The sequence below is a fragment of the Diceros bicornis genome, chromosome 1 (assembly GCF_020826845.1).
Source record: "Diceros bicornis minor isolate mBicDic1 chromosome 1, mDicBic1.mat.cur, whole genome shotgun sequence".
NCBI lineage: Eukaryota > Metazoa > Chordata > Mammalia > Perissodactyla > Rhinocerotidae > Diceros > Diceros bicornis.
Window position 1 is genome coordinate 46,830,065 of NC_080740.1, and position 25,721 is coordinate 46,855,785.

General features: G+C 42.0%; 1 protein-coding gene across 1 annotated transcript in view; it reads right to left on the minus strand.

Annotated features, from left to right (window-relative positions):
• Positions 1 to 11,835: 11,835 nt before the first annotated feature.
• The window catches only part of ALDH7A1 (aldehyde dehydrogenase 7 family member A1), a 35,320-nt gene continuing 21,434 nt past the window's right edge, over positions 11,836 to 25,721 (minus strand). Inside the window, exons 11-18 of the mRNA XM_058539671.1 lie at positions 23,601 to 23,695; positions 21,487 to 21,571; positions 20,188 to 20,294; positions 18,337 to 18,453; positions 17,171 to 17,268; positions 16,881 to 16,954; positions 13,615 to 13,690; positions 11,836 to 12,002 (exon numbers count right to left, since the gene is read on the minus strand). Coding sequence (XP_058395654.1) covers positions 11,948 to 12,002; positions 13,615 to 13,690; positions 16,881 to 16,954; positions 17,171 to 17,268; positions 18,337 to 18,453; positions 20,188 to 20,294; positions 21,487 to 21,571; positions 23,601 to 23,695 — 707 coding nt within the window. The 3' untranslated portion in view covers positions 11,836 to 11,947. The remainder of the gene's footprint in view (positions 12,003 to 13,614; positions 13,691 to 16,880; positions 16,955 to 17,170; positions 17,269 to 18,336; positions 18,454 to 20,187; positions 20,295 to 21,486; positions 21,572 to 23,600; positions 23,696 to 25,721) is intronic.

Below are 25,721 nucleotides of genomic sequence, written 5' to 3' on the forward strand. Positions count from 1 at the left end.
AGACAGAGAGCTTGAATAAGCCAGATAAGGCCCTGCCTCCAGAGAGTTTTCCTTTAGTGAGGGAGACAGACATCAAAAAATAAGGGTCACAATGCAGCCTCTACAGAAACTGAAATAGAATAATGTGAACCCGAAATTTACACAGTGTTAGAAGCCAATAGGACCTCAATAAAATAAAAAAAAATAATAAGGGTGCGTCGTAAACATCAGGGGCAAAAAAGAAGGAAAAGTCAATTTCACTTTGGGTCACAAAAGACTTTCTGCAACCTTCCTTACTGTTGTTAACGGACAAACAAAAAAAAAGAAATAATCACAAATCAGAAGTAGACCTTGTAAGTCCAATAATAACCCTGAGGCAAATTTCCTACAGTGATTATTTGACTGCGTGCCACAGTGCAGCTGGCCCTGTGCTGCTCAATGGTAAACAAAGGTCAGCCAGGGAGACTTCGCTGGAGGGAATACCCTGTTTCTGAAAGCTACTAAAAGCCCAAACCCTTCAAGTTGTTTAGGCAACTCGGAGGAAACAATTAGGCTTTTGCCTACTTCAGAGAAAGGATTTTACAGAGACGAATCTTGCTGGGGGAGAGAGAGGGTGGCACACTGACTAGGTCATTTATAAAGATGCAGGACTGAGGGGACGCGATGACTCCAGCCACTCAGCCTGAGAGGCAGGTAGGCTGTGAGATCTCAACAATGGGGCACGCTCACTCTGTGGTGCAAGTTCCAGGAGGCCACAGGGGAGAGGCTTCCTGGGAAGGCCAAACCAGCCGCAGCCAGCGTGGTTCTGTGCTTTCTGTGAGCAAGAATAACATGAAATCCCTCAAGAAGGAAAGGAGGCAGTGAGGTCACGAGAAAGTCATAAATGTGTGGAGGTCAAAAAACACAAATGGAGTGCCCGGAGGGGGGGGCACTCAGCTTACCTGCGTTCACAGGAAATACTAGAATGAGTTGCTGTTTATTTGGCAGCTGAGGTGACGGTAGAGGAAGGCAGAGGTGAGAAAATGTCTCATGTTTGTCTGACTCCTTGCACAGGGCAAACTACAAGAATAGAAATTCATTGAGTCATTGCTGCAGGGTCTACAGTCCCGAAGCTGTAGAAAAATTTCTGGTACTTTTTCTTTAGAGGTTCTTTTCCGTTTCAAGAGGTTAAAATCATTTGATCACTTAGCTTTGGATATCTAGAGTCTGGATCTAAAACACCAGGGAAACATTGCAATGATTACGCATAATTTTTTAAGTTGCAATACATCATTACTTCAAGGCAAGAGAGAAAAATCTTCAGTGAATCATCTTGACTAATCTTATAACAGTTTGCTATATTTTTTAAATGAAAGCTGTTAATTCTGAGGGCTATAGTATAAAACTAATATCTGATTCTCCAAGTTGGGATCCAAAATAGAGTGAGATGCACCCCTGAGACACTGTCCTCAGAAAAATTTAAGGCAGTGTGTCATCTCAGCCCCAAAAAAAGGACACAGGCAAAACTTCTCTCCAAGGTACTGTTGGAGACTGTGAGCAGTCTCACCTTCACAGCTGAATGAACTCGTGTTGGTAGCATATTTAAATGACCTCCTCAACAGGAGAAAATGTCTCCTCCTTCCACTCAGAAGATTTTCACAGCTGAAAGCCCAACAACTGGAATCTGAGTTCACTAGCTCAAACCAGGTCAAAAACACAGAGAGATTCAGTCGTACGGCTCTTTGGCTCACTGCAATCCAAGATCAAACCATTTCTAGCCACAGTTCTTGGGTCCCTGTCACAAGTCCTGGGCTAGGACTTCCTTAAAGGGACTCTGCGTCCACCAGAGGCAGATCTGGAGATCCCACCACACCTCTAGTAGCCCAGCCCAAGGTGTTTCTCTCTGACTATACACCTGAGACATGCCCATCTCCATCTTCGCCACCTCTCCAGACAGGTGTCCATTCTGAAAGCCCAAGTCCTGGCTCTGCCAAATAGGGTCCTAACCCCCCAGACCCTGTTTGCTGAAAGAATGACCTTTGAATCAGGGATGACTTCCATCAGTCCAGACCTCTGAGCCTCTCAACAAAACCAGTGCCCCTGGGATGGCCCAGGCCCAGACCAGCTCCACACGGAACACAAGGAGCTCTACCACTTCTAACAAAAACACCATCTCTCGGGCCGGCCCCATGGCACAGAGGTTAAGTGCGCGGGCTCCGCTGCTGGTGGCCCTGGTTCGGACCGGTGTGCACCGACACACCACTTGTCGGGCCATGCTGTGGGGGCGTCCCACATAAAGTGGAGGAAGATGGGCATGGATGTTAGCTCAGGGCCAGTCTTCCTCAGAAAAAAAAAAAAAAGGCGAGGATTGGCATGGATGTTAGCTCAGGACTGATCTCACTTACACACACAAAAAAAAACACACCATCTCTCTATTATACTTTACACAGAAAGTTTGCACATTCAACATTACCTTTGAATTTTATAATAGTGTTGGGAAGAGGAGTATGATAGGAGGACTATGCCCATCTTACAGAGGAGGATATTGGGTCTTAGAAGAGACGTGGCTTTTGCACTGCTACATGGCCCAGAGTTGGGAAGTGAATCCCGGACTTCTGACAGCCCCGATGCGGTAGATTAAGAATCCACTGAGCCAGAGAGGAGAAAACGGAGCAGAGGCAATGCTGAAGGAAGCTCACGTCGGGTTCCTGGTCTCTTCCGTTTCCACTTCTCTTACCAGCACTACCTTTTCCAGGTGTCCTCTCTATCCATTCGGCCTATTGGCCCCCCACAGGGCTTCCTCCCCATCTTTACCACCCTACCTCCAACTGTCCCATTTCTCCAAACTTCTCTCTTCCACCTTCCACTCTTTCCTAACCAACTTTGAAATTTCTCTGATTGGCTGCTTTTGGAACCTGATTACTTCTACTTTTTATTAAGGGAGAATGACCACCCACCATGGGGATGATAGCAGAATCTAAATGATTTCTAAATTGGCAGCTTATCAGATAGCATAAAGAAGTAAAATGAGGCATGACCGAGGATATTCCAGACAGTGGGCAGAGCAGAGTACTTTTAACAAATACTGGGGTGGAAGCCACCCAATCCCCAACATCCATTCTGTCCTTTCTCAACACAATAGAACACCCACTTTCTGACTGGATACCTGGCTCCTAAGAATAAAGGTTTATCAACCCCTCATTAGGCTGTGTATGCTACATGACTAAGTTCTGCCAATGTGATGTGAGTGGAAATGACGTATGCAACTTCTGGGTCACACCCTTAAATGGAAGGGTGCCCTCCTTTAAGTACATACAGGTTGGAATGTGTGGTGGCAAAGAGCCATCTTTCACTACACGGAACAACAACATAGAAGAAGCCTAAGGCTGGGACACCAGGAATCACCAATCCACCCTGGACTGTTCACACCTGGACTGTTAAATGAGGGAGAGAAACTCTCTTGTTTAGCCATTATTCTTTGCAGTCTCTGTTAGAGCAGCTAACATAATACCCTAAATAATACCAGAGCCCTGACTGGAAGTCTATAAATTGTTTCACTCTTCTTGGTAGAAACACTGTCCTTAGCCAAGAAGGGGTGGTTTGAGGCAAGCCTAATCCATCAGAGCCTAAAGAATAAAGCCATAGAGCCCTTGGGCTGGAAGGAAATGTGTGAAGCTGGGAAAGAATCTCAGCTTGGCACACCTATGGCTAACTGGAGTGCACAGCCTCTACCCAAAGAAATTAGATTTGATTTTTTGAAAGCTAACTCCCAAACAAAGCACTTAGGCCAATTTTGGCCCATGGTGCACCAGTTTTTGACTTCAGATTTGGTCCAGCCAATTCATTTTACAGATGAGAGAGCTAGAGCACAGAGAGGTCAGATTATTTCTCTAAGAGCCTTCAGCTCATGAGAATCAGAGATGGTCCTAGAACACAGGTGCCCCACCTCCCAGACTGTGCCACCCCATACATCCAGCTGAAGCCCAGGCATGTCAGCTCCCTGGCAGGCAGGCAAGGTGGGGGGCAGTCAAGTACCATTTTGATTCTGACTCAAAATTCTGCATTTAAGGAAAGGTCAGTTCCTCTTTCTCTACCTCTTTTCTTCCAGAACAGTTCAGTCCTAAAGCCAGTAGACGGGTGAGAAGGATGTCCCCACATAGGGGTAGCTGTGCATGGGGTGCCTGAGTTGGGTGAGGACATCCATGTGGGGGATGAGACCAGCACCCTCAGAACCAGAATGAGGTGAGGAAGGTGTCCTTAGGAGGATGGGAGATTGGTTACACCAAGAAAAAGCATCAACGGTAATGGGAGGCGGGATTCTTACTATCAGAGATATTTGCAAATACGGAAAGGGAAAAAACTAAAATGAACCCTGTGATGTTGGGCTGGATATGGAATTTTTGATATGAACTCATGGTTGTCAATATAAACAGATTTAGAAATATAATTTTTTTTTTTTTTTGAGGAAGACCGGCTTTGAGGTAACATCTATTGCCAATCCTCCTTCCCCTCCCCCCCGCCAAGCCCCAGTAGATAGTGGTATGTCGTAGTTACACATCCTGCTAGTTGCTGTATGTGGGACGCAGCCTCAGCATGGCCGGACAAGCGTTGTGTCGGTGCGCACCCGGGATCCGAGCCCGGGCCGCCAGTAGCGGAGCGTGCGCACTTAACCGCTAAGCCACAGGCCAGCCCTAGAAATATAATTGTACTTGTGTTCTTGTATTTCCCAGCCCCATCCACCATGAGGACCAGGGAACAGTGACATCTTCATGTCAACAGGCATGGGCTTCTAATTACGATCTTGACTAAAAGGAACCAGGGCTCCTTGGAGAAATGGCTGATTCCAGGGCTGGGGCAGTGAAAGTACAAGAAGAACCTCCGACATCTTGTTCCAAAAAATAAGGAAGTGCTCAAAGAAGAATGCGGACACATCAAAAGAACACAGAAGGCAGCTTGAAGGGAATCCCACTGGCCAACTCAGGGACACCAATATGTATTTTGAGCATCGAAATAAGTAATGTAATAAACGGATTATAACTTATTGGATAAAATAGGAAAACATAAGATACAAATATAAATAAGTGAATAAATGGAAAGTTTGATGGAGAACAGGACATATAGGTAGTTCCAAAGTGCCTCCCCACAAAAAACATACTAATTTACAAAGGGGAAAAGAAATCCTTGACACTGGAGAAAGCTGGCAGACACCACCCTAATCCAGAGATCAATGCTAGGTTAGCATCATCGGTAATGAACGAATCGAAATCATGCACCACCTGCGAGGACGCAGTGAGGGGACACGGCATCACTTCTGTGATTGTGCTGCTTAAACGCACAACCTGAATCTAATCAGGAGGAAACACCAAGTTGAGGGATATTCTGCCAAATAAGTGGCCTGTAATTTCCCAAGTATCAAGGTCATAAAAGTCGGGAAAAGACTAAAGGAAACTAAGATATACGACAACACAGCTCCTTTTGCTATAAAGGACATTACTGGCACAAGTGACAAAAGTTCAACAGGATCTAAGAATTAGAATGTTAGTAACATAGTATAATTTCCTGATTTTGATGGTCGTATTGTAGTTATGTAGGAAAATGTCCCTGTTTGTGGGAAATATACACTAAAGTATTTGGAGTTGATGTGGCATCGGGTGAACAACATATTCTCAAATAGCTTAGGGGAAAAAAGTTTTTGCACTGTACTTGCAATTTTTAAGTTTGTGATTATGTCAAAATAAAAATAAAGAACATTACAAAAGGAAAGGTCAGCAATTAAGAGAGAGGCAGGCAGGGAAGGAAGGTGTTGTAAGAGCTCTACAATTTCAAGGGGTGTGATTCATATCACCGGAGTGATATTGGCCCTGATATCAGTTCCTCTACATTAAACCCAGCGTGTATGGAGTTAAAACCAAAAGCACTCATCCTCTTTCCCTGCTTCTAAGTTACATTCATATGTAACTATTGGTTTTTTTAAATCCCTAAACTTCACAAGGCAGACAGAAGTTACAAATTGTTAAAAGCCCAGGTGGCCTCAAGCTGGGCTCACACTGATGTTTTGGCTAATTACCAGTTCTTGAGGTTTGTTACAGGGAAACTGATATCAAGAAGCTAAAGCTTCTGAGACCTCAACTCCTTGGCTTCCTGACACCAGAATCCATGAGCACCATGGAGACAGAGATGGTTGAAGGACACCCACCTGCAATTCCCTTATCTCATCCTCCTCTCCCTGCAAGCAACCTCACAAGGCCAAAGGCAGGCTGGTGGGAAAGCTCTGACCAGCAAGGCCACAGGCTCCCCCTCCCTACCAGCAGCCACATCCCTCACAACCTTTGAAATGGCTTGCCTCCCAACTTTCAGGGAGACGGGACAAATTTGAGAGCTCTCCTCTCCCAGCTGACGTCACCCGAAATAAAAACTCTTTCCTCGGGCCGGCCCCGTGGCTTAGTGGTTAGGTGCACACGCTCCGCTACTGGTGGCCAGGGGTTTGGATCCCGGGCATGCACCGACGCACCGCTTCTCCAGCCATGCTGAGGCCGCGTCCCACATACAGCAACTAGAAGGATGTGCAACTATGACATACAACTATCTACTGGGGCTTTGGGGGGGGGGGGAAGGAGGAGGATTGGCAATAGATATTAGCTCAGAGCCGGTCTTCCTCAGCAAAAAGAAGAGGATTAGCATGGATGTTAGCTCAGGGCTGATCTTCCTCACAAAATAAATAAATAAATAAATAAATACAAATAGCTTTAAAAAAAAAACTCTTTCCTCGCCATAAGCCTGGCGTTCCAGTTTTTATTTGGCCCCTCTTGTGTGGCAGGTATATGTCTGGTAACAGGAGCACTAACTCTGGAGCCAGACACCTTGGGTTCAAATTTCAGCCCCACTGTTTATCAGCTGTGTGACTTGGGGGAAGTTACTTAACCTCTCTGTACCTCCGTTTCCTCATTAATAAAATGAGGACCACAATAGTACCTACTTCGAGAGTTGTCATTCGAATTAAATGCATTTATATTTGTTAAGTGCTTTGAAAAAATGCCTGGAATATAGTAAGTACCATATAAGTATAAGCAAAACAAAGTGTTCCCTGGAGGTGTCCAAAATAGAGCAACCTCAAACATATGCTCACCGTGGGGAAGGGTGAGAGGACGGAAAATAGAACAACTTAATTACATCTCTTAATTTAAAAGACAAGACATTACTCCGCAAGTATAGCCAAACATTTTCTCTCTGACATGTTGGGACTTGTTTTACCCAAGAAGAGTAATCCACTGAAGCTCAGGTGATCTGTCTAGTTACTGGATGGGAGGTAGGGAGGGCGGGTTACCAACGGTGCTGGAATGAAAAGCAGCTCATAAAAGTGGACCATTGACTACATCTACAGACTACATCTGTCTGCTGAAAGAAAAGCCTTTTCCATAGCGACCTCCTGGATACCAGAGTCAATACGACTCACCTCCCTGCCAAACGAAGGCGTTTGCTCTGACCAACAGTGCCACCTACAGGTCAACACTGTAAAAACAATGGGATAATATCTGAACCCTGGCCACATTTCTAGACCCTGGAATTGCCAGACTGAAAAGAACTTCAACCAGCAAATAGCAAACGTTGAGCAGTTATCAGATCCATGTTTCTATTTTCAAACCTCATTTACCTTGGAAAGTAAACGGCCTCTGCAATAGTTTACGCATAAGGAGGGAGAAATCCAATTTACAATAACTAAAGTCATAGAATATATAGGAATAAACAATTTTGCTGAGAATCATAAATATTTGAACAAATCAACATACATACCATACACCTAGATTTAAAAATACCTGAGTATTATAAATTGGTTCTTTCCTAATTTATTTATAAATGTAACGTGATTCCAACAAAAATCTCAAGGAAATTTTGTTTTTCAAAATCTGAAAAACTTCTAAATTTCATTTAGGAAAATAAAAATACTTAAAATCACAAAATATGGGAAACACCCTAATAACAACAGCCAATACTTACTGAGCCCTTACCATGTGCCAGGCACTACACTACTTCTGTAATTTTTTTTCTTCAATCTTTCCAATTGTGTGGGAGGGGTACTATTACCATCTCATAGAGTGGAAATGTATTGCTGGCTGACCAGCATCCACGTTTCTTTCCTAAGATATTATTGCTCCAATTTCCCTGGGGGAATTGCATTCCCCTGACTTTAGCACGAGGACTATTAATCCAGGTGTCCTGCTCTCCCCAAGCCAAGGGGAAGGTAAATTACCTCATAGGCAAATGATCCCTGCTTGCTTCTTTGAAATTTTTAATTTTGAGCAAAGAAAGGAAAAGTCTAAAAATGGTTGAAGTTCACTCATTCTAGCAGTAGTGTCCTGACACGACAGTTGATTATTACCTTCCTCTCGCTAGACCCCTAGAGGTAAGGAACCAAGGAGGGAAGGTGATGAACCAGGAAGCATCAAATGCCATTTCCAACCACAGACGGAAGGGCAAGGGAGTGGTGTGCGCAGAATCCCGCGTAGCCAGAGCAGAGGGGACACCTGACGGGGTCTGCAGTCACAGGAAAAGGAACAAAACCACTGACAGTAACTACCAAGGGCTGGCAAGGAGGAAGTGGGGAAGTTAATACCTGACGGCTCTGCGCTGATTGTCTACCACCGGCCAAACACAACCAAAAGCCAGAGGACAAAAAGCCCAGTTGAAGCAGTCCATAGTCAGCCCTGGAGGAAACACTGCAGGAGAGAGAACGTCAGAGAATACTGGAGAATGATCTGCTGGGCAAACTGAGTCTGACCAGCATGCTTTCCAATTTTTGCTAAAGGTAGAACTGGTTCCTGCAGCTTTCAACACAGCAGCCAAACTGACATCCCACATATTACAGATAAGAAAACAAAGCTCAAAGAGGGTAAACAAGTGATCAAACCAGGAGTAAGACAGTGGGGGTGCCGGGGACCATGAAGTGAAGTGTACATGCCCCTGTTTGGACATACTGAAATGGGAGACACTTGAAAACATTCCAAACCAGCTTCCCCGTTGGCAATCTTTAAGTTAGAGTTAAGGCAACAGGAGAAAGGTCTGAAGGTGCCAGGGACGAGCAGAAGAGCAAAGACAAGGACAACTCCTGGTCCCTTCAGCATTCCCAGGGACAGAGAACGCCACTGAGAACGTTCTGTGGTTGCAGGGCGAGAGAGCAAGGCTTAAGAGAAGAAGAGAGAGGAGAGAAAGAATAGCATCCCGATTTCCTTCCAGAAACTGCCTCATCTCCACTGTGTGATGTCTTTATCAGGAGTGCCTGCCTCCCAAAACGGAAGCCAGAAGACCAAGTCTTCCACTTTCTTCCTACGGCACAAGAGCCAGGATCCTAGGCTCAGCTGATTGGATGCTCTCTCCAGGGACTGGAGAAGTACAGAAAGATCCTAAGAAACTCGGGGCTCACTGTAGTGGCGGACGTCGGCACGCTAACCACAGCTCCTCACGTTCACAGCAGAGGCTGTGAACGGGCATGGCGGCTACAACATGGGATGCAGGCAGTAGGGGCAGGAGAGTCAGAGGGGCTCAGCAGTACAGGACTCCTGACACCTTAGAATACATGGCCAGTGACAACACATACAAATGGACATTTTAACTTTCGTGGTTAAAAATACTAACAACATACTCTTATTTGTTAAATCAGTAAAAAAGAACAAGGAGGACCAATTTAAAGGGAAATTTTTTTAATAAACGTTATGACAAAAAATGTCCTTGTTGCTACAAATTGTAGAAAAATTATGAATTAGTTTCAAAGAAAGCTTTCAGAATCAGTTTTAGTCAACTTCTATACCTAAGATTAGAGCTGCCAGTCACCCCCTCTAACCAGCAGACTAGAAATCATTCTTCCAAATTGGCCACGATGTCGTGGCTTTAGCAGATACACAGGAGGACAGACAGCCTCCTTAAATACCTAATTGGAGAGAAATTATAAATGTAAAAAATTAAAAATTGAACACTGATACAGCTAGTATTTTTGAACATTTGTTTAAAAATAATATGCTGGTAAACACCAAGGTATAAGAAAATATTTCAATCAACAATCTTGCACAACTTCACAAAATGAAAATGGCCTATTATTACATGATTCCTAAAAATGTTTTAAATTGTGCTTTACTTTCTCTAAACAGTATTATAGTCACTAAATAAGACGGGGCTAGAATACTTAAACATTGTGACCTAAAAAGAAAAACCACATGAAGATTTTTAAAGTTAACGCCAGAATTGCATGATTTTCTTAAGCAACCGCTTATTGTAAAAAGTATATGTATCTCAAATATAGCATAATCTAGTCTATTTTGAACCTTAACATATGGAGGAAATTTTGGCTTTCAGTAGGATCATTTCGTGATACATTTAAAGAGTCCCGAGTCCAATAATGGCGAGCAGACGAGTGTACGTGTGTGCTGGGGAGGGGGTGGAGGAAAGGAGGTCTGAGAATGTTGGACTCTAAGTACCTGATTCTCCAACATCATGTTCGTTTTTGTTGGTTTTAATTTTTATCCAAGTTATACATTCTCTTGATTTAGAGTCAAATAGCTCTACAAGGCTTGTTATGAAACACAGCAATCCCTCCTGTCTCCATGTCCCACCCGCCCTTGCCCTCCCCTCAGGCAATGCTTCTTTTCAGAATTTACCCTCTACCTTCATAAGCCTAGTATTTCTTGCTTTTGTAATTTTAGGCATTATTGATTTTCCACTACAGAACATGAACAACTACCTCTCTTTCTGATCTACCCACATCCCTGACTTCTTTCTGCCAACATGCTCTCAAATAGGTATACTGTTGGTATCTGACTTAATATTCAAGGTTGACAACAGCATACCTAGGTGAACACTAGTCACAGCTGGGCCATGGAACGTATCATGAATCCCCTTCCTTCCTTGATAAATTTATAATTGCTTAGTTTTTCATTTGCTTGCTTCTGTGTCAAAACTCAATCCCAAACTCTTCGCCAGTTGCCCAAATCTCTCCACACATCCTGAGGCATCAGGTCATCTACAAACGTCATCTTCTTCAAAGGCTTCTGCCGGGGTCCAATCTGGCAGGAGTAGAGGGAGTGGTGGCTGCTACCCAGCAGGGGAGTGTAGACCGCCCGGAAGACAGGAGAACTGCAAGAGCCAGCGTGGCCTGACAGAGGCCCTGGGCTGAACCACTCCAAAGGCTCCAGTGCAGCTTCTCAGCAAAAAGAAAGTGATTTTCCCCCAGTTCACTGCTAACACATGCTGCCACACACATTGTAGCTATTCTCCGAGAACAAATCCAAGGGCAACTATAGAAGCTAATGGCCAAAGAAAATGGTCTAAGGTTGCATAAGAAATCCAGATGTGCCTTCAATAGAATTAAGCACAGGCAGACTTCTCACCAGGTGTAAGTTCTAGGGCAGGAGCAAAACATACATCCACCCTGCAAATCTCTCCTATGGTGACAAAAGCCATCATGAGCAAGAGAAGCCACAATGGTGATGAATACCCAAGTCATTCCACACAGATACTGTGCTGCGGTCCTCTACGTGTAAGGGATACGACTCCCTTTCAATCACACCCTTTCCAACAGATGCTATATGAGGGTAATGGGAATCAATACTCGCTACAAAATTCTTTACTCACTCAGGAGATGTTCCTGCATCTACTGAGAAGCCTTCTCTTTTCTTCTCCATTCTGTTGTTTTCCAAATTCCTACCATGACATCTATCATCTTTTCTATAATCATAAATTTTTAAAAACTCAAGAATTACAAATAACATAGAAATCCATCTAATCTATCTTTTACTAAATATGGCTATGTTGTGACAATTTTATTTTTATTTTTAAAAAATGAGTCTGTTGATTTAATCATGGCCTCTGGAGATATGGAATTAGCCACTGTCATATTCAAAATGATGCATTTATTCAGGGTAAATCTTAATTTCCTTTGTGTTCTTCAGAAGAAAGAGCTGCAAGAATGCCTGAAAGACTTGAAGTCAGTTTACTGTCAGCTTTACTGAAACTTGATTCCTTGAGCCAGAGGAAGGTCCTTACTGTAGTTGATGGTACTAGGGAGGAGAAAATGAACAAGTTATATGAAGGATAGTACATACATTATATAGAATATTTTTATGCCATTAAAACAACATCTGGCAGATTTAACAAGGTGAAATGTCAAAGTTACAAGTTGGTGAAGAAAAAACAAAACAATGTTAATATAGATCCAGTTTTATAAAAGAAAAAAAGGGATAGAAACACAAAAGTCTGACGACATATATCATACATGTCATTTATAGTTTTCAGGGCATAAGAATATGGAGACTATAACTTTCTTCTTTATCTCTCTCAGTAAATTGTATTGAATTAGCAGGAAAAACATGCATATTCTCATTTTGATGGGAATAAATAAATAAATAAATAGGAAACTATAATAATTCAGAAAATAAAAGCTTCCCTATTAACTAATTACTTGATTTTTTTCCTGAGAGGAAAAGTCTCCCCATTAAATGGGTTACAAAAAAGCCACTGCTAAATGTTTGCCACTCTAGATCTCAAGTGCACAAGAAAAGTAAAAGGAGGGGCCAGCCCGGTGGCATAGTGGTTAAGTTCACGCACTCTGCTTCGGCAGCCCAGGGTTCACGGGTTCAGATCCCAGGCACGGACATACACACTGCTCATCAAGCCATGCTGTGGTGGCACCCCACATACAGAATAGAGGAAGATGGGCACAGATGTTAGCTCAGCAACAATCTTCCTCAAGCAAAAAGAGGAAGATTGGCAACAAATGTTAGCTCAGGGCCAATCTTCCTCACAAAAAAAAAAGAAAGAAAGAAAAAGTACAAGGAACATGACTGACTCCAAAGAATGGGAAGCAGGCAGAATGTACGCGTGTTTGAGACTTAACCAGCCACAGCCAAAGGCACCTCAGGAATTCCTGACAGACATAAAGTCACCGAGTCTCTAAGGAGCCAAGGTTGGGACACTCACTCAAGGTTACAGAGCTAGTGAGAAGAAGTAAATGGGACTAAGATGAGTGTCCTTGTCTCTCACCTGTGCTCTCCACAACATAACACCACATGAGCCCGAACTCACATATTCTGTTTTATTGCACTTGGATGAAGCTATTTCTACCCAAGTGGGAGAAAAACAGAATACAAGTAAAAGAAACAACTCCTAGTCAAAATCTCCCAGAAGCAGCCTCCCTTGCCAGTTACCTATGTGCTGGGTGAACAAGCTAATCCACTTTCAAGGGTCATGCTCTCTATTCCGAAAGCTGGTATCCCCCAGCTTGCCAGCCAGGCCCACAGCCCCCTGCCCTCCTCCATCACCTACTGCTTCCACAGTCTGCAAGGGAATAACTGCACCCAGGGAGAAAGCCAAAAGGACAGCTGCTCTCACTTTCTCCTGCAGACTGACCCCACGTGTCCTGCTCCCATGCTCTCTCTAGACAGAAACTACCAATGAGATAGCTTCACAGTCGGGCGCTGGGCACCAGCTGAAGCTGGACGAGGGAGAAAAACAATAGTACAAAAGCAATGCTCTGGGAAGGGAGAGCTGAGGAAGGTCAAACAAATAAAATCAAGTGAAAGCGCGCAAAGACAGAGCAGAAAAGTAGAAGAATGTAAAAGCACATTCCAACCACTTGAAGCCCAAACCCGCCTTCCCAAAGCCTTTTCTTACCAAGTAGACCTTCTCATGTACTGTTTCCAGGCATCACTCCCAGACTCCCTGCCACCACCAGTGTGCTTTTCTCCTCCTAGAGAAATATAAAAGCAGCTCACACCTCTTGAGCAGTCTCTTTCTGTGTGGGCTCCTACTCGGTATCACTAACATGAAGATACCGAAAGGAGACCAGAGCTACCCGACCAGTTACTTCACACGTAGCCCAGAGCATCTCCTCTGCAAACACATCAATAAAAGACAGAGACCGAAACCAACAGGAAAAAGGAAATAAGAGGGAAAATAAAATAAAAGGAATTAAGAGTTAACAGAAATGTGTCAGGAAGCAACAGAGAACCTTAAAAAAACCTTACCATTAGACCAAGGTGTTAAGAGCGGAAACCTCTGGAAGGTGGAAATATAATTTTATTTTCTCATTTATGCTTATCTATATATAATTTTCTACAACATAAACTGCTTTTATAATAAAATATTTTTAAATGTTATATTAATATCCTTAGAGAGATTACAAGATAATGATTCCATAAAACAAGAAAGGATACTATTTAAAAGTGTGCCATCAAAGCACAAGAAATAAGTCTTGGTGTTGTTTTTAATAACAGCAGAGGAGGAAAAAACTTAATAGAAAGATCAGAAGAAAAATTTGAGGAAACCTTCCATATAAAAAACAGAAAAGAATAAAGAGGTGGAAAATAGGGAAAACATAAAAAGTAGACAATTCTTCAAGAGATAACATTCAAATAATAGGAATTCTAGAAATTAAAATAGACAAAAATAGAAGGAAAAAAGTTATCGAAGAAATACTACCAAAAGAAAAGAAAAGTAGCAAAAACTTCCTAGAACTGAAAATTTTTGAGTCCCAATATTCTAACGCCAATCACTGGCCCAGTGACTGTCCAACAAAAATTTTTACAAAGATCTCCACTGAGTGCTATTACTGTGAAATTTCAGAACATCAGACATACATGGTAGACCCAAAAAATTGTGAAACGGGGGAAAAAAATATCAGATACCAAAATAGATTTCAACCACAATATTGGAAACCAGAAGACAAATGAGCAATAGCTTCAAAATTCTGAGGAAAAATTATTACAAACTACAGAAATGGCATAAAAGGCATAGTAGGTCTACTTGCAGCGTGGCCGGCATCTGGGAACTTAGCTGAAAAACAGCTCCCTATGCTAATATAAAACTTTCCCTAAAGGACAAGGGTATCACACTGGACTTAAACTGTTTTTGTATAAACAATGCAGTTTATGTTAAACCCCTGCTTTCCTTCTGGGAGTCTGGAATTTTGGTGTGTGCTGGGCAGAGGGTGCCTACATGACCAGGCCCGGTAAAAGCCCTGGTCACCGAGTCCCTCATGAGCTTTCCTGGGAGACAACATTTCACGTATGTTGCCACAATCCGTTGCTGGAAGAATTAAGCACATCTTGTGTGACTCCACTGGGAGAAGACTCTTAGAGACTTGTACCTGGTTTCCTCTTCGCTCCACCCGTGCAATAATGTCATATCACGTACAGGGAAAGAGAGGGAGGGTTTAAGAAGGTTAATCTGTCTTAACAGAGGGCCAGTATAGAATGTCTCAAGTTGTGAAAGAGCGAGCAGTTGAAGCATGCGACTTAGAAAAATTGAAGTAAATTCAAAGATCAATTTACTTTTTTCTTTCAGTAAGAATCTCCAAGTAGGGGCTGGCCGGTGGCCCAGCGGTTAAGTGCGCACACTCTGCTGCGGCGGCCCGGGGTTCGCCATTTCCGATCCTGGGTGCGTACTGATGCAGCACTTGCCAAGCCATGTTGTGGCGGCGTCCCATATAAAGTAGAGGAAGATGGGCATGGATGTTAGCCCAGGGCCAATCTTCCTCAGCAAAAAGAGGAGGATTGGCATCAGATATTAGCTCAGGGCTGATCTTCCTCACAAAAAAAAAAAAAAGAATCTCAAAGTAGTTGCCTCTGGGACAGAAGGAGAAAGAGAAAAGTGTGGGCAGAACTGCTTTTTCCATTATAAGACCTTTAAAAACTTTAACTGTGAAGGCTGAAATGAAGAAGAGTCACGTGGAGAGAAGGCGTGGGCTGGAAACAGGGATTAACGCCTACAGAAGGAGCGATAGACTCACATTCGGGCCACTAAGTAGTGGAGGGCAGGGGTGAAGGGCTGAAATGAAAATGTGAACTTTTTGTCAAACTCTGAACAATGAATAGTAATTATAGTGTTTGGTCAAAAACATATAAAAGAATGCCACTAATTATTCAAACTTTTACAGGTATTAATGCATGTTTCTTTTGCTTCTACATATATTTAAAAAACCCCAACGCAATCTGTTTTTACTATATTTTAGATCAAGTTTAACAAGTAAAACTTAATATATGATTGTTGGGAAGGGTTTTTTTTTTTTTAACTATTACTATCACTAAGTTTAAGCACTAAGAACTAAAGGCTTATTAAGAGAAAATAAGAGCAGGTCCCAGTGAAAAGAAACAACTTAGGATTTTATCTAAGATAAAAGATAACACTTAACATGTACTATGCCCACTTTGCAAATTAAAAACCAGAATTTTTTGTGTGAAATTTTCTGGCTTTAAAGCAGGCGTTCTTAATCTTTTTTGGGTCAGGACCCTCTCCCCAGAAAACAGTTGCCACCGTTTCTGGGGTCCACATATCTCAGGTTAAGGGCCCTTGCTCTAATGTGATGCTGTGTCTGAGAATAAAACGTAGGACCTTGGACAATAACGCCAAATATGGAACGTTAAGTTCTCTCAAGCATGTTAGAACAGATAAGTTATTATTTCAGTTTCTTGATTAAACTTTTTAAAAAGCTACCAGTGCTTTTCCTCTGCCACCTGTTATGGACTGAATCGTGTCCCCTCCCAAAATTCATATATTGAAGTCCTAACCTCCAATACCTTAGAATGTGGCTGTATTTGGCAACAGAGACTTTAAGGAGGTAAAGTGAAGTGAAGTCATAAGGGTGGGGCCCTAAACCAACAGGACTGGTGTCCATATAAGAGAGACACCACAGATGTGTGTGCACAGAGAAAATGCCACGTGAGGACACTGGAGGAAGGCGGCTGTCTGCAAGCCAGGAAGAGAGGCCTCAGGAAAAACCAAACCTGTCAATACCTTGATCTTGGATTTCCAGCCTCCAGAACTGTGGGAAAATAAATTTCTGCTGTTTAAGCCACTCAATCTGTGGTATCCTGTTATGGCAGCCCTAGCTGACTAATACACTGCCCAACATGGAAAAGGAGAAACAACTCGCTACATACCAAATGCACCTCCAATCTCAGCGCCGCTCGTCGGAATATTGACGTTTACAATGCCACAGTCTGATCCTTTCGGTCTGTGTGTAAAAAGGGAGGCACCGTGAGAGCAATGGATAGGAGAGTAAAAAACAAAACAAATAAACAAAAACAAATAAAAAATCTAAACAAAACCTCTAAGACTCTCAATGCTAAAAAATGGATTTTCAACTATGATGATTTCATCTTCTTTTTTTAAAGTCCATTTACCACACAAATCAGACTTACATAAGTTTTCAAAATAGACAAAGTTATACCCAAGCCAGCGGAAGATTCTGCCCAAATCCTTGGTAAAGATGCTACTTGAAAGTCCCTGTTTTACTTCATTATTCCACGCAAAGACCTCTTCTTCATTCTAAAAGGACAGATGTTGGAAGTTGTTAGATGACACACAGTGTTCAGGTCAAAGTTCACGGATGGTAAACTCATGACATGTACCAGTATGATTTTAGTGCACAAAAGGAAACTCAAGAGTCAACATCTTACTAATTCTATGTTTTCCTTATATAGTGCTTTGTGGAGTTTTCCCCTTAGTTGTTCTTGGAGAAACAGATGAATACATTATTCCATTCAAGCTACTGCATATACGTAATTGCTAATATTTATTGAGCTCTTATTGTGCATAACACACTGACCTAAGCACTTAGCATGCATTTAGTTATTTAACTCACCCTATGACACAGTTTTATATTACCCCCAATTTGCAGATTATGCAAGAGAGGCTAAATAATTTGTTCAAGAACTCACAGTCAAACACACACACACACACTACAGAACATGAAATTATACTGTCTAGTTACATTATGTGAAACAATGATAGACAATTTAAAACAAGATTTTTAAAAATGCAATCATATAATTGCAACGAGATGCAATTCTCATTATTCTTTAACTGTTCGTCATGGCATATTCAAACCTTGATTCAATCTCTAAATATTTGCTGGCATGGCTAGGGCCAGTCTCATGCTGGGGAAGGAGAGCTGTAGTTTTCATCTGTTAAAACCTCTGCAGCCTGTCCTCTGATACACAGGTGGTAACTGGAGGTCTTTAGGTTGCCCCTGCATCCTTTCGTCCACTGAGACTTAGCACTCAGGCTATCAAACTATCTGGTCCCTTCTGTATAGAAGCTGTCTTTATGGCCCACACAGCTCAGAATCAGGTGACAGGAGACGAGGGCCACATTCTCCATAAATTCCAACATTGGTCCTCTGCTTGTTTCGGTGTCCGTGGCAGCTAGCCTGACATGCTCTATAGCTTAACGTGTTACTCTCATCATAGATTATCCTTAATCTTCAAATTTCTTCTAACAGAGTGACTTTCTAAAATCTCCCTGATTGCTAATTGAGTGAAATTTAATACACCATCATTTTCTCCTAGTCTTCTCATTTGTTTCAACATTAGAGAAAAGAAAATTCATTTTTACCTTGAATTTAAAGACATAAAGAATTGGAGCAAAAGTCTCTGTGTGTGCAATGGACGCGTTGTGGGCAAGATCTGTCACAATTGTTGGTTCTACATAATTTCCAGGGCGATCCATTACCTTCAGTAGAGAAATGAAATAAAAAGAATGAAAGCATTTTGTTTTCTGGTACTTGGATCAGAGGATACAAACTTTGCCAATACTTATGAGAAAAATATAAACACCATTTATAGGTGAATTATTTCTCCACAATGACTTCCCATCATGAAGGAAAATTTTCTCTGCCTTCCATTGGTTCTAACATTGGTTCTAACGCTGATCAGAGAAAAATACAAAAAAGGAGTCAACAATAGAGAGCTGTGCATGTGTCACAACCAAGTTACAGTGAAAAAACATTGTTATAGGCGGTTATTTTAAAATTTCTATCATTAAAAAATAGGTAATCTATACCCATTGTGTTATAGACTGTATCGTGTTCCCCACCCCCAAATTCATATGTTGAAGCCTTAACCCCCCAGTGTGACTGACTTCGGAGACAGGACCTTCAAGGAGGTAATTAAAGGTAAGTGAGGTTATACGGGGGGGGCCCTACCTAACCTAATAGAACTGATGTCCTGATAAGAAGAGGAAGAGACACGGGAGACCCCCTCTCTCCATGCACAGAGGAAAGGCTATGTGAGGACACTGCAAGAAGGTGGCCATCTGCACACCAGGAATAGAGGCCTGTGTCAGCATCTTGATTTTGGACTCAGCCTCCAGAACTGCAAGAAAAATTCTGTTGTTTAAGCCACTCAGTCTGTGGTATTCCGTTATGGCAGCCCTAGCAAACTAATACACACTGTACAAAAATCAGAAGCTCCCAAAGGGTATACCGTAGATACTCTTTTTAACCAACCTCCACGTAACCACATTACCAGCTCCTGTTCACTTAATTAATGCTCACTTTTCCTTCTATAAAATATCCTGATGCCCATAGCAAGCTGCTTGGGCTGGTGGTTGGCTCTCCAGTGGCCTGTGTAATTTTGCTCTCACCCTCTGAGCTGTGTGTTTACCAAGAGTCAGCTGCATTTACTCCCAATCCTGGGCGTGGCAGTTGAATTTGTTATTGTAATGCCATATTCCATTACATAACTTAAATATTACACAAAAGAAAGAAAGAGCTACATCTAAAGATTAAGTTGAATGCTTTAGAAAAAACTCAATATAAGTGAGTAATCAAAAAAATACACAAATATCCATACACACCTCTGTCCAATTAGATATGGGTGTGTCAACGATAAGATGACTAAGGAGAAGGATTCTGCTCTCAGATTGCTTTGCAAGAGACTCAGTTCTCGATTTTAAAGAAAGTGAAACCAAATTGTAGATAATAAATTATAGGCATAGTTTATGCAAGGATGAAGACAAATTCCTACCACACATGAAGAAAACACCTTGGCTCTACATCAAAAGAATCAAACAAATGTAATTGTGTGTTAAATTAAGATAAAATGTTTTTGGTATGTATTTTTTTGATTCCCTGCCTTAACTGACTTTTAGAAATCACCACTAAATGTGGGTTCTAACTGAATACAAAGTCTTCTACTGTACCATGAAAAGGAGGTCTCCCTTCCATGCAAATTCCCAGGGACTCAATTCAAAGGCAACCATGGCTCTGAGTCTCTTGTGTGTCCTTCCAGAAATGTTCCATGTATTTTATGTTGTCATTCTTTAAACATATATTTCCTCCTTACAAAAGGGATGGAGGAAAGAAAGGTGGCTGTTGGGGACCCTTCAACAATTTGCCCAGAGCCCTGCTGGTGCCTAAGGGAAAGGAAGCAAAAATCCGTCAGCACTGATCTCAGTTTTCATTACCTTGCCACCATAGACCACGGTGCCACCTTCTTTCTTTGCTTCTTCCACTGCTCCAAGAAACATGCTCACTGCCTGTTTGGTGTGGAGTGGCCCATAGAGAACATTAGCTGGAGAGAAAGAGGAATGCTCTTCATTTCACCCTAAATGGCATCATTTCATTATTTTAACAGCTTTCCCAATGAACAGATCCATCCCTTCATATATCCCCTCAATTTACATCAGGAGTCAGCAACTTTTTTCTATAAAGGACTGGAGAGTAAGTATTTAATGCTTTGCATGAGTGTGGTCTCTGCCACAACTACTCAAGTCTGCCACTGTAGTGTGAAAACAGCCACAGAAGATATGTAAACGAGTGGGTGTGGCCATGTGCTGATAAACTTTCTTTACAAAAATGGGTAGCGGCCCAAATCTGTTGGTCAACCCCTGGTTTAGAGGACTGGCTACCAATTAATCAGAGCACTGCATTAAAAATACAGGACCTGTGTATTGATTACAGTGTGATCACTCTCAGTGCGATCAACTCAGACTTGGCAGTTGGTGTGCAATTTAAGGGGGAGAGAACGATGCTGCCCTAGTATGGCTGCCAAAAAGCAGCAGCATTAAAGGTGACCCCGGGGGACAGAAGAGGAAGACTTAAATAGGCCTCAGTGAGGAGGTGGCATTGTAGCAGAGCCAGTCGTGGGAAGAGCTGGGGGAAGATCATTTCCAGCAGAGAGCAGCAAGACAGAGCCTGGAATTCCCGGAACACTGAAAGAAGGTTGGAGAAGCTGGGGCTCAGGCCAAGGGGGCAAATGGTACACAGGGGGTCAGAGGATGGGCAGGGGAGGAGGCAGGGTCAGATCACCAAAGATTATAAACCTGCTAAAGAGGGACTCAGAAGGAATTTAGGTTTTAGTCTAAAAGCAATGAGAAGTCACTGGAGTGTTTTAAGCAGGAGAGTGAATTATCTAATTACATTTTTAAAAATCATTCTGGTTACTGTGGAAGGCAGAAGTGGACACAGGCAAGTCAGGTGACTCTTACAGCCTTCCAGGAGAGAGGATGGTAGTGGCTCGGATGAGGTAACAGTAGCGAAGAGAGAAAAGCTCATCAAACTCGTCCCATCTAAACACCATCGCCCAGGCTCTCTAGCCCACATCAAGCACTCAGGATCCTAACCTAGGAGCAGCCACATCCCTCCAAATGCCCAAGAACCTGCTTCAGACGCCCTCAGCTCAGAAAAGGAAAAAAAAACAAAGAAGATGAGAACACTCATAACAGTGGCTGCCAAAAAGGAACATCTTTGAAATCAGTACTCACAGTCCCATGGGTTCCCAACACGGATCTGCGCATAGGTCTTTTTGAGTCTATTTATAACTTCGTCATGGATGCTTTCGTGTAAAAACTAAGTGAAAAAAGAAACACTCATGGGAATAGTTAAATGTACAAATTTGTTAACAATGTAGAATTTTTAATACTGATTAATGCTTAATAGTTTTTGAGATATTGTGATCTCTGAAAATAGAAGCATGTTTATTTTTATTAATAATTTTTAAATATTAAAATAATTATTTTAATAATTTTTTAATTTCTAATTTTAATATTAACTACATGAAGACAATAATTTCCTATAGGTGAATGTTAGAATACAATCAAAAGCTATGTCTTTCTCAAGTTTCTAAGGACTTATTTGGCTAAGCTTCACAAATCAGTGATGTTTGTTTCTGTTCTAGAGTATTCGAAGTGTTAATTAGCAGGGAACCTCAACAAAGTACACCTGTCCCACACTGTCACCATTTGACTCATGGTGAACACATACCACAACGGTTTGGTCAGCCTACCTCTGCTAAGTAACAGCATGCTGTTAGCCTTGGGCTGAGGAGATCTCCAGAGTGAGGACTTAATCAGATGAGGGTAACCCTTGGACTCATTCTAGGTAGGATGTGAGCTCCATGCTACATTCCCAGTGGTAGAGGTGAACTGGTCAAACCATCCATTCTCTGGATTGGTCTCCATGTAACGAATGGATTGACATTATGAGAACTAGTCATGGAGAAGTCTGCAGTACCGGAATGGTTTTTTCTACAAACCACTAACTATCCCTATGGAAATCAATATGGGCAAAGACTAATAGTATCCTCTAATATTTAGCACTAAATAAATATAAAGCCTGGCTATGTATATTTGCTCTAAGACACAAAGGAAAAATGAAAGTCGGCTGAATAGAGAAATGCTTGACTTTTATGTCATTTCTTATTTGACCATGTACTGAAGGTTATCATCTTTTGGAGCATCCCTGCTTCCTTCTTAGCATTAATGTAATAAATAATTAAGGTAAAAAAATTTAATAAATTGTAAATAAGTACTTACAAGATAAGTATATTGTATCTTAGACTTTTTTGAGAACTTTCAACTGAGTAATATAAAAACAAAGGAAAGATTGATACTTATGTGTTGTAAAATATAGGAAAAGACGAAAATGAAAAGTCATGGGAAAAGTAAAGACTTAATTTGCACATATTTTTTATTCTAATTAATTTAGATTATGTCAACCTTATAAGGATTTTGATCATACTCATTGTGGGTGACAGTAAAAACTCAAAACCAATTCCTCTGTAATTTAATTGTAAACAGTTGTTTTTTTTTTAATTACAGGAGGAAAACTCAACAACAACAACAAAAAAATGGCAAATGTAGCCCAATTTTGTACCTAACCAAAACTTGTTTGGTTCCAGTATACATAGTTTTTCAGTACCATAAGAGTCATGAAAATCAAGGTTGTATCCCACACAGGATTGAAATCCAGCTCAAATCTAAGTGTGGAGATTAAAATTCCCAAACCCCACACACTGAAGCTAAACCATATCTCCTTACGTATACTTAGTATTAATGTGCCCTATATATGAGTAGTCAGACTATATATTTATATAGAGAGAACATACATACATAGAGTCATCTGCTTTTCAATAAACCATGCCACATCAAGTCTAAGACTTAGACTTAAGACCCAAAATTAAAATCTTTAAAATGTTTTACTACTTAAAATGTTTCTATAAAAAAGCCAAGGCTGTCTATCTTTTAGCTAATAGTTTTTGAATTTTTCAAATTTTTAGCTTGTTTGATTCTCCAAGTGACATTGGACTTTGTCTGTATTGTTCTAGATGTAGGATTGAAAATAGGTCTCATCGCCTAGTCCAACTCCAATCAATTGGTGTGAGACTATTTTTAGCTTGGAGTTGGGGGGTAAGGCAGAGTCTCTGGTCGATGAGCAACGTCTGCCATGAGCACAGAAGATAGCAGGGCCACATATTTGCCAACCACGTCCAGAGAATACATTTTTCTAGCAGTACTTCTATGACACCTCCCTAACAGCACAACTTGTTAAAGTGTTTGAAGAGTAGGACAGTCTCAGGTGCCTATGCAGACACACTCACCAGGCGCCTTGCAGTGGTACACCTCTGGCCAGCTGTCCCCACGGCCGCAAAGAGAGCCGATGGAACGACTAAACTGAGGTCCGCATCCTCAAAAGCTTAGAGAAGCACAAACACACACTCATCAGTATCACGAAGTAGGCAGACAACGTACTTGCTAACTGGCATAAAACGATGCCTTTAGAAAGCGCAGTAAGAGAACATCAGAACTCTCCCTGTAAAATAAGCATGTTCACATTGCAGAGGCAACTTTTCTCCCAAGGAAGATTATATGAGAATAGAGCAATGAGACCTATGATCTTTACCCAAGTACAGATGTATATGGAGGCTCTCCCTCCTCTAACTTCTTCATACTAAGCCTCCTCTGTACCCTCACTGTGTGGTCTCTTCTCTAACACCACCACCCTCTTTGTCAACTACTCGCCTCCAGTCTCCACCCTATGGCCCATTTTGATGCCAGCTTCCCTGGGCCCATAGAGAGGGCAATGGGACTCTTCTGATTATCATCGCCGTCTAACCATGCTCTCTAACAACATCTACACCCTCATCTGCATCAGTCCATTCCCTTAAACACCACTTGCTGCCCTTCTACAGAAGCTTTTCCAAATCTCTGAAACCCCTCAAGCCTTTTACTCCTGCACTAAATGACCTCACCCCCAACCTCGTGGCTCTAAGTGATCATACACAAGGCCCTTTTCGGCTTCCTCTGAAGAGATTAGTGCAAAATCACTTTCAAATTCCTCTCTACTTTCGTCTATTCCTTCCTCCTCCTCTTCTGCCCTCAGAAGAAAAAACTACATAGTCCTTACAAGGTTAACACTTCCATTTATGTTATTTGTAATTCCTTCCTTCTTATCCCTTCCAGAAACTTACAGTCACAATCCCCTCTTACATCTTCAACTTCCCCCTGTCCAATTTAATAGCATTCTCAGACTAGCATGATGGTTAAGAAGGTGGCTTGTGTAACCAAACCGACCAATCCATCTCCACTGCTTTTTTTTTTTAATTTTTTTTTTTGTGTGAGGAAGAGTAGCCCTGAGCTAACATCTGTTGACAATTCTCCTCTTTTTGCTGAGGAAGATTGGCCCTGGGCTAACATCTGTTGCCAATCCTCCTCTTTTTGCTGAGGAAGATTGGCCCTGCGCTAACATCCATGCCCATCTTCCTCTACTTTATATGGGATGCCGCCACAGCATGATTTGACAAGCAGTGTGTCAATGCACACCCAGGATCCGAACCCACGAACACTGGGTCGCCCCAGCAGAGCACACGGACTTAACCACTACACCACCAGGCCAGCCCTCCACCACTTTTTAATTATGTTATTTTACCTTTTTAAGCCTCAATTTCCTCTTCCATAAAATGGATAACAATGTCTGCGGTACTAACAGGTGATGGTAAGGAGTTAAGGAAAGAGCTATGTTCTGGGGTCTGATTACCAGGATACAAATGCTGGCTCTGTCACTTGCTAGCCTGTCACTTCAGGCACATAATAATTTTAAGCCTCAGAGTGTGACCTTCAAATGAGATTAATAACGGTACCTAACTCAAGGGATTATCGTGGGGATTAGATGAAATAATGCATATGAAACAGTTGAGCACAGTACCTGACAAATACGCCCAGTGCTCACTCAACACTAACTATATGTTTAAATGAACTCTCCCTCTAACTAGATTAGAAGTTCATCCAGAACAAATCCTTCACCATACACTTTTGAAACTTCTGGTATATACCACTAACACACAGGCATTTAAACATGTTGATAGGGGGCAGCCCCGTGGCCTAGTGGTTAAGTTCCGTGTGCTCCACTTCGGCAGCCCAGGTCCAGTTCCCAGGTGCAGACCTACACCGCTCATCGGCAGCCAAGCTGGCGACCCACACACAAAATAGAGGAAGACTGGCACAGATGTTAGCTCAGGGCAGATCTTCCTCAAGCAAAACAAACAGACAAACAAAAAAGCATGATGATAATGATAGCAATATACCAATTAGCAAGTTTTGCTTTTTATCACAAAATCCATGCTTCTATTAAGTCTCAACCTACCGATGTTCATTACATTGTCCAGAAGTTATGCTGGTAGACTATTTCCTTCTGTGCCAAACAGCTGAAAAGGAGGATTAAG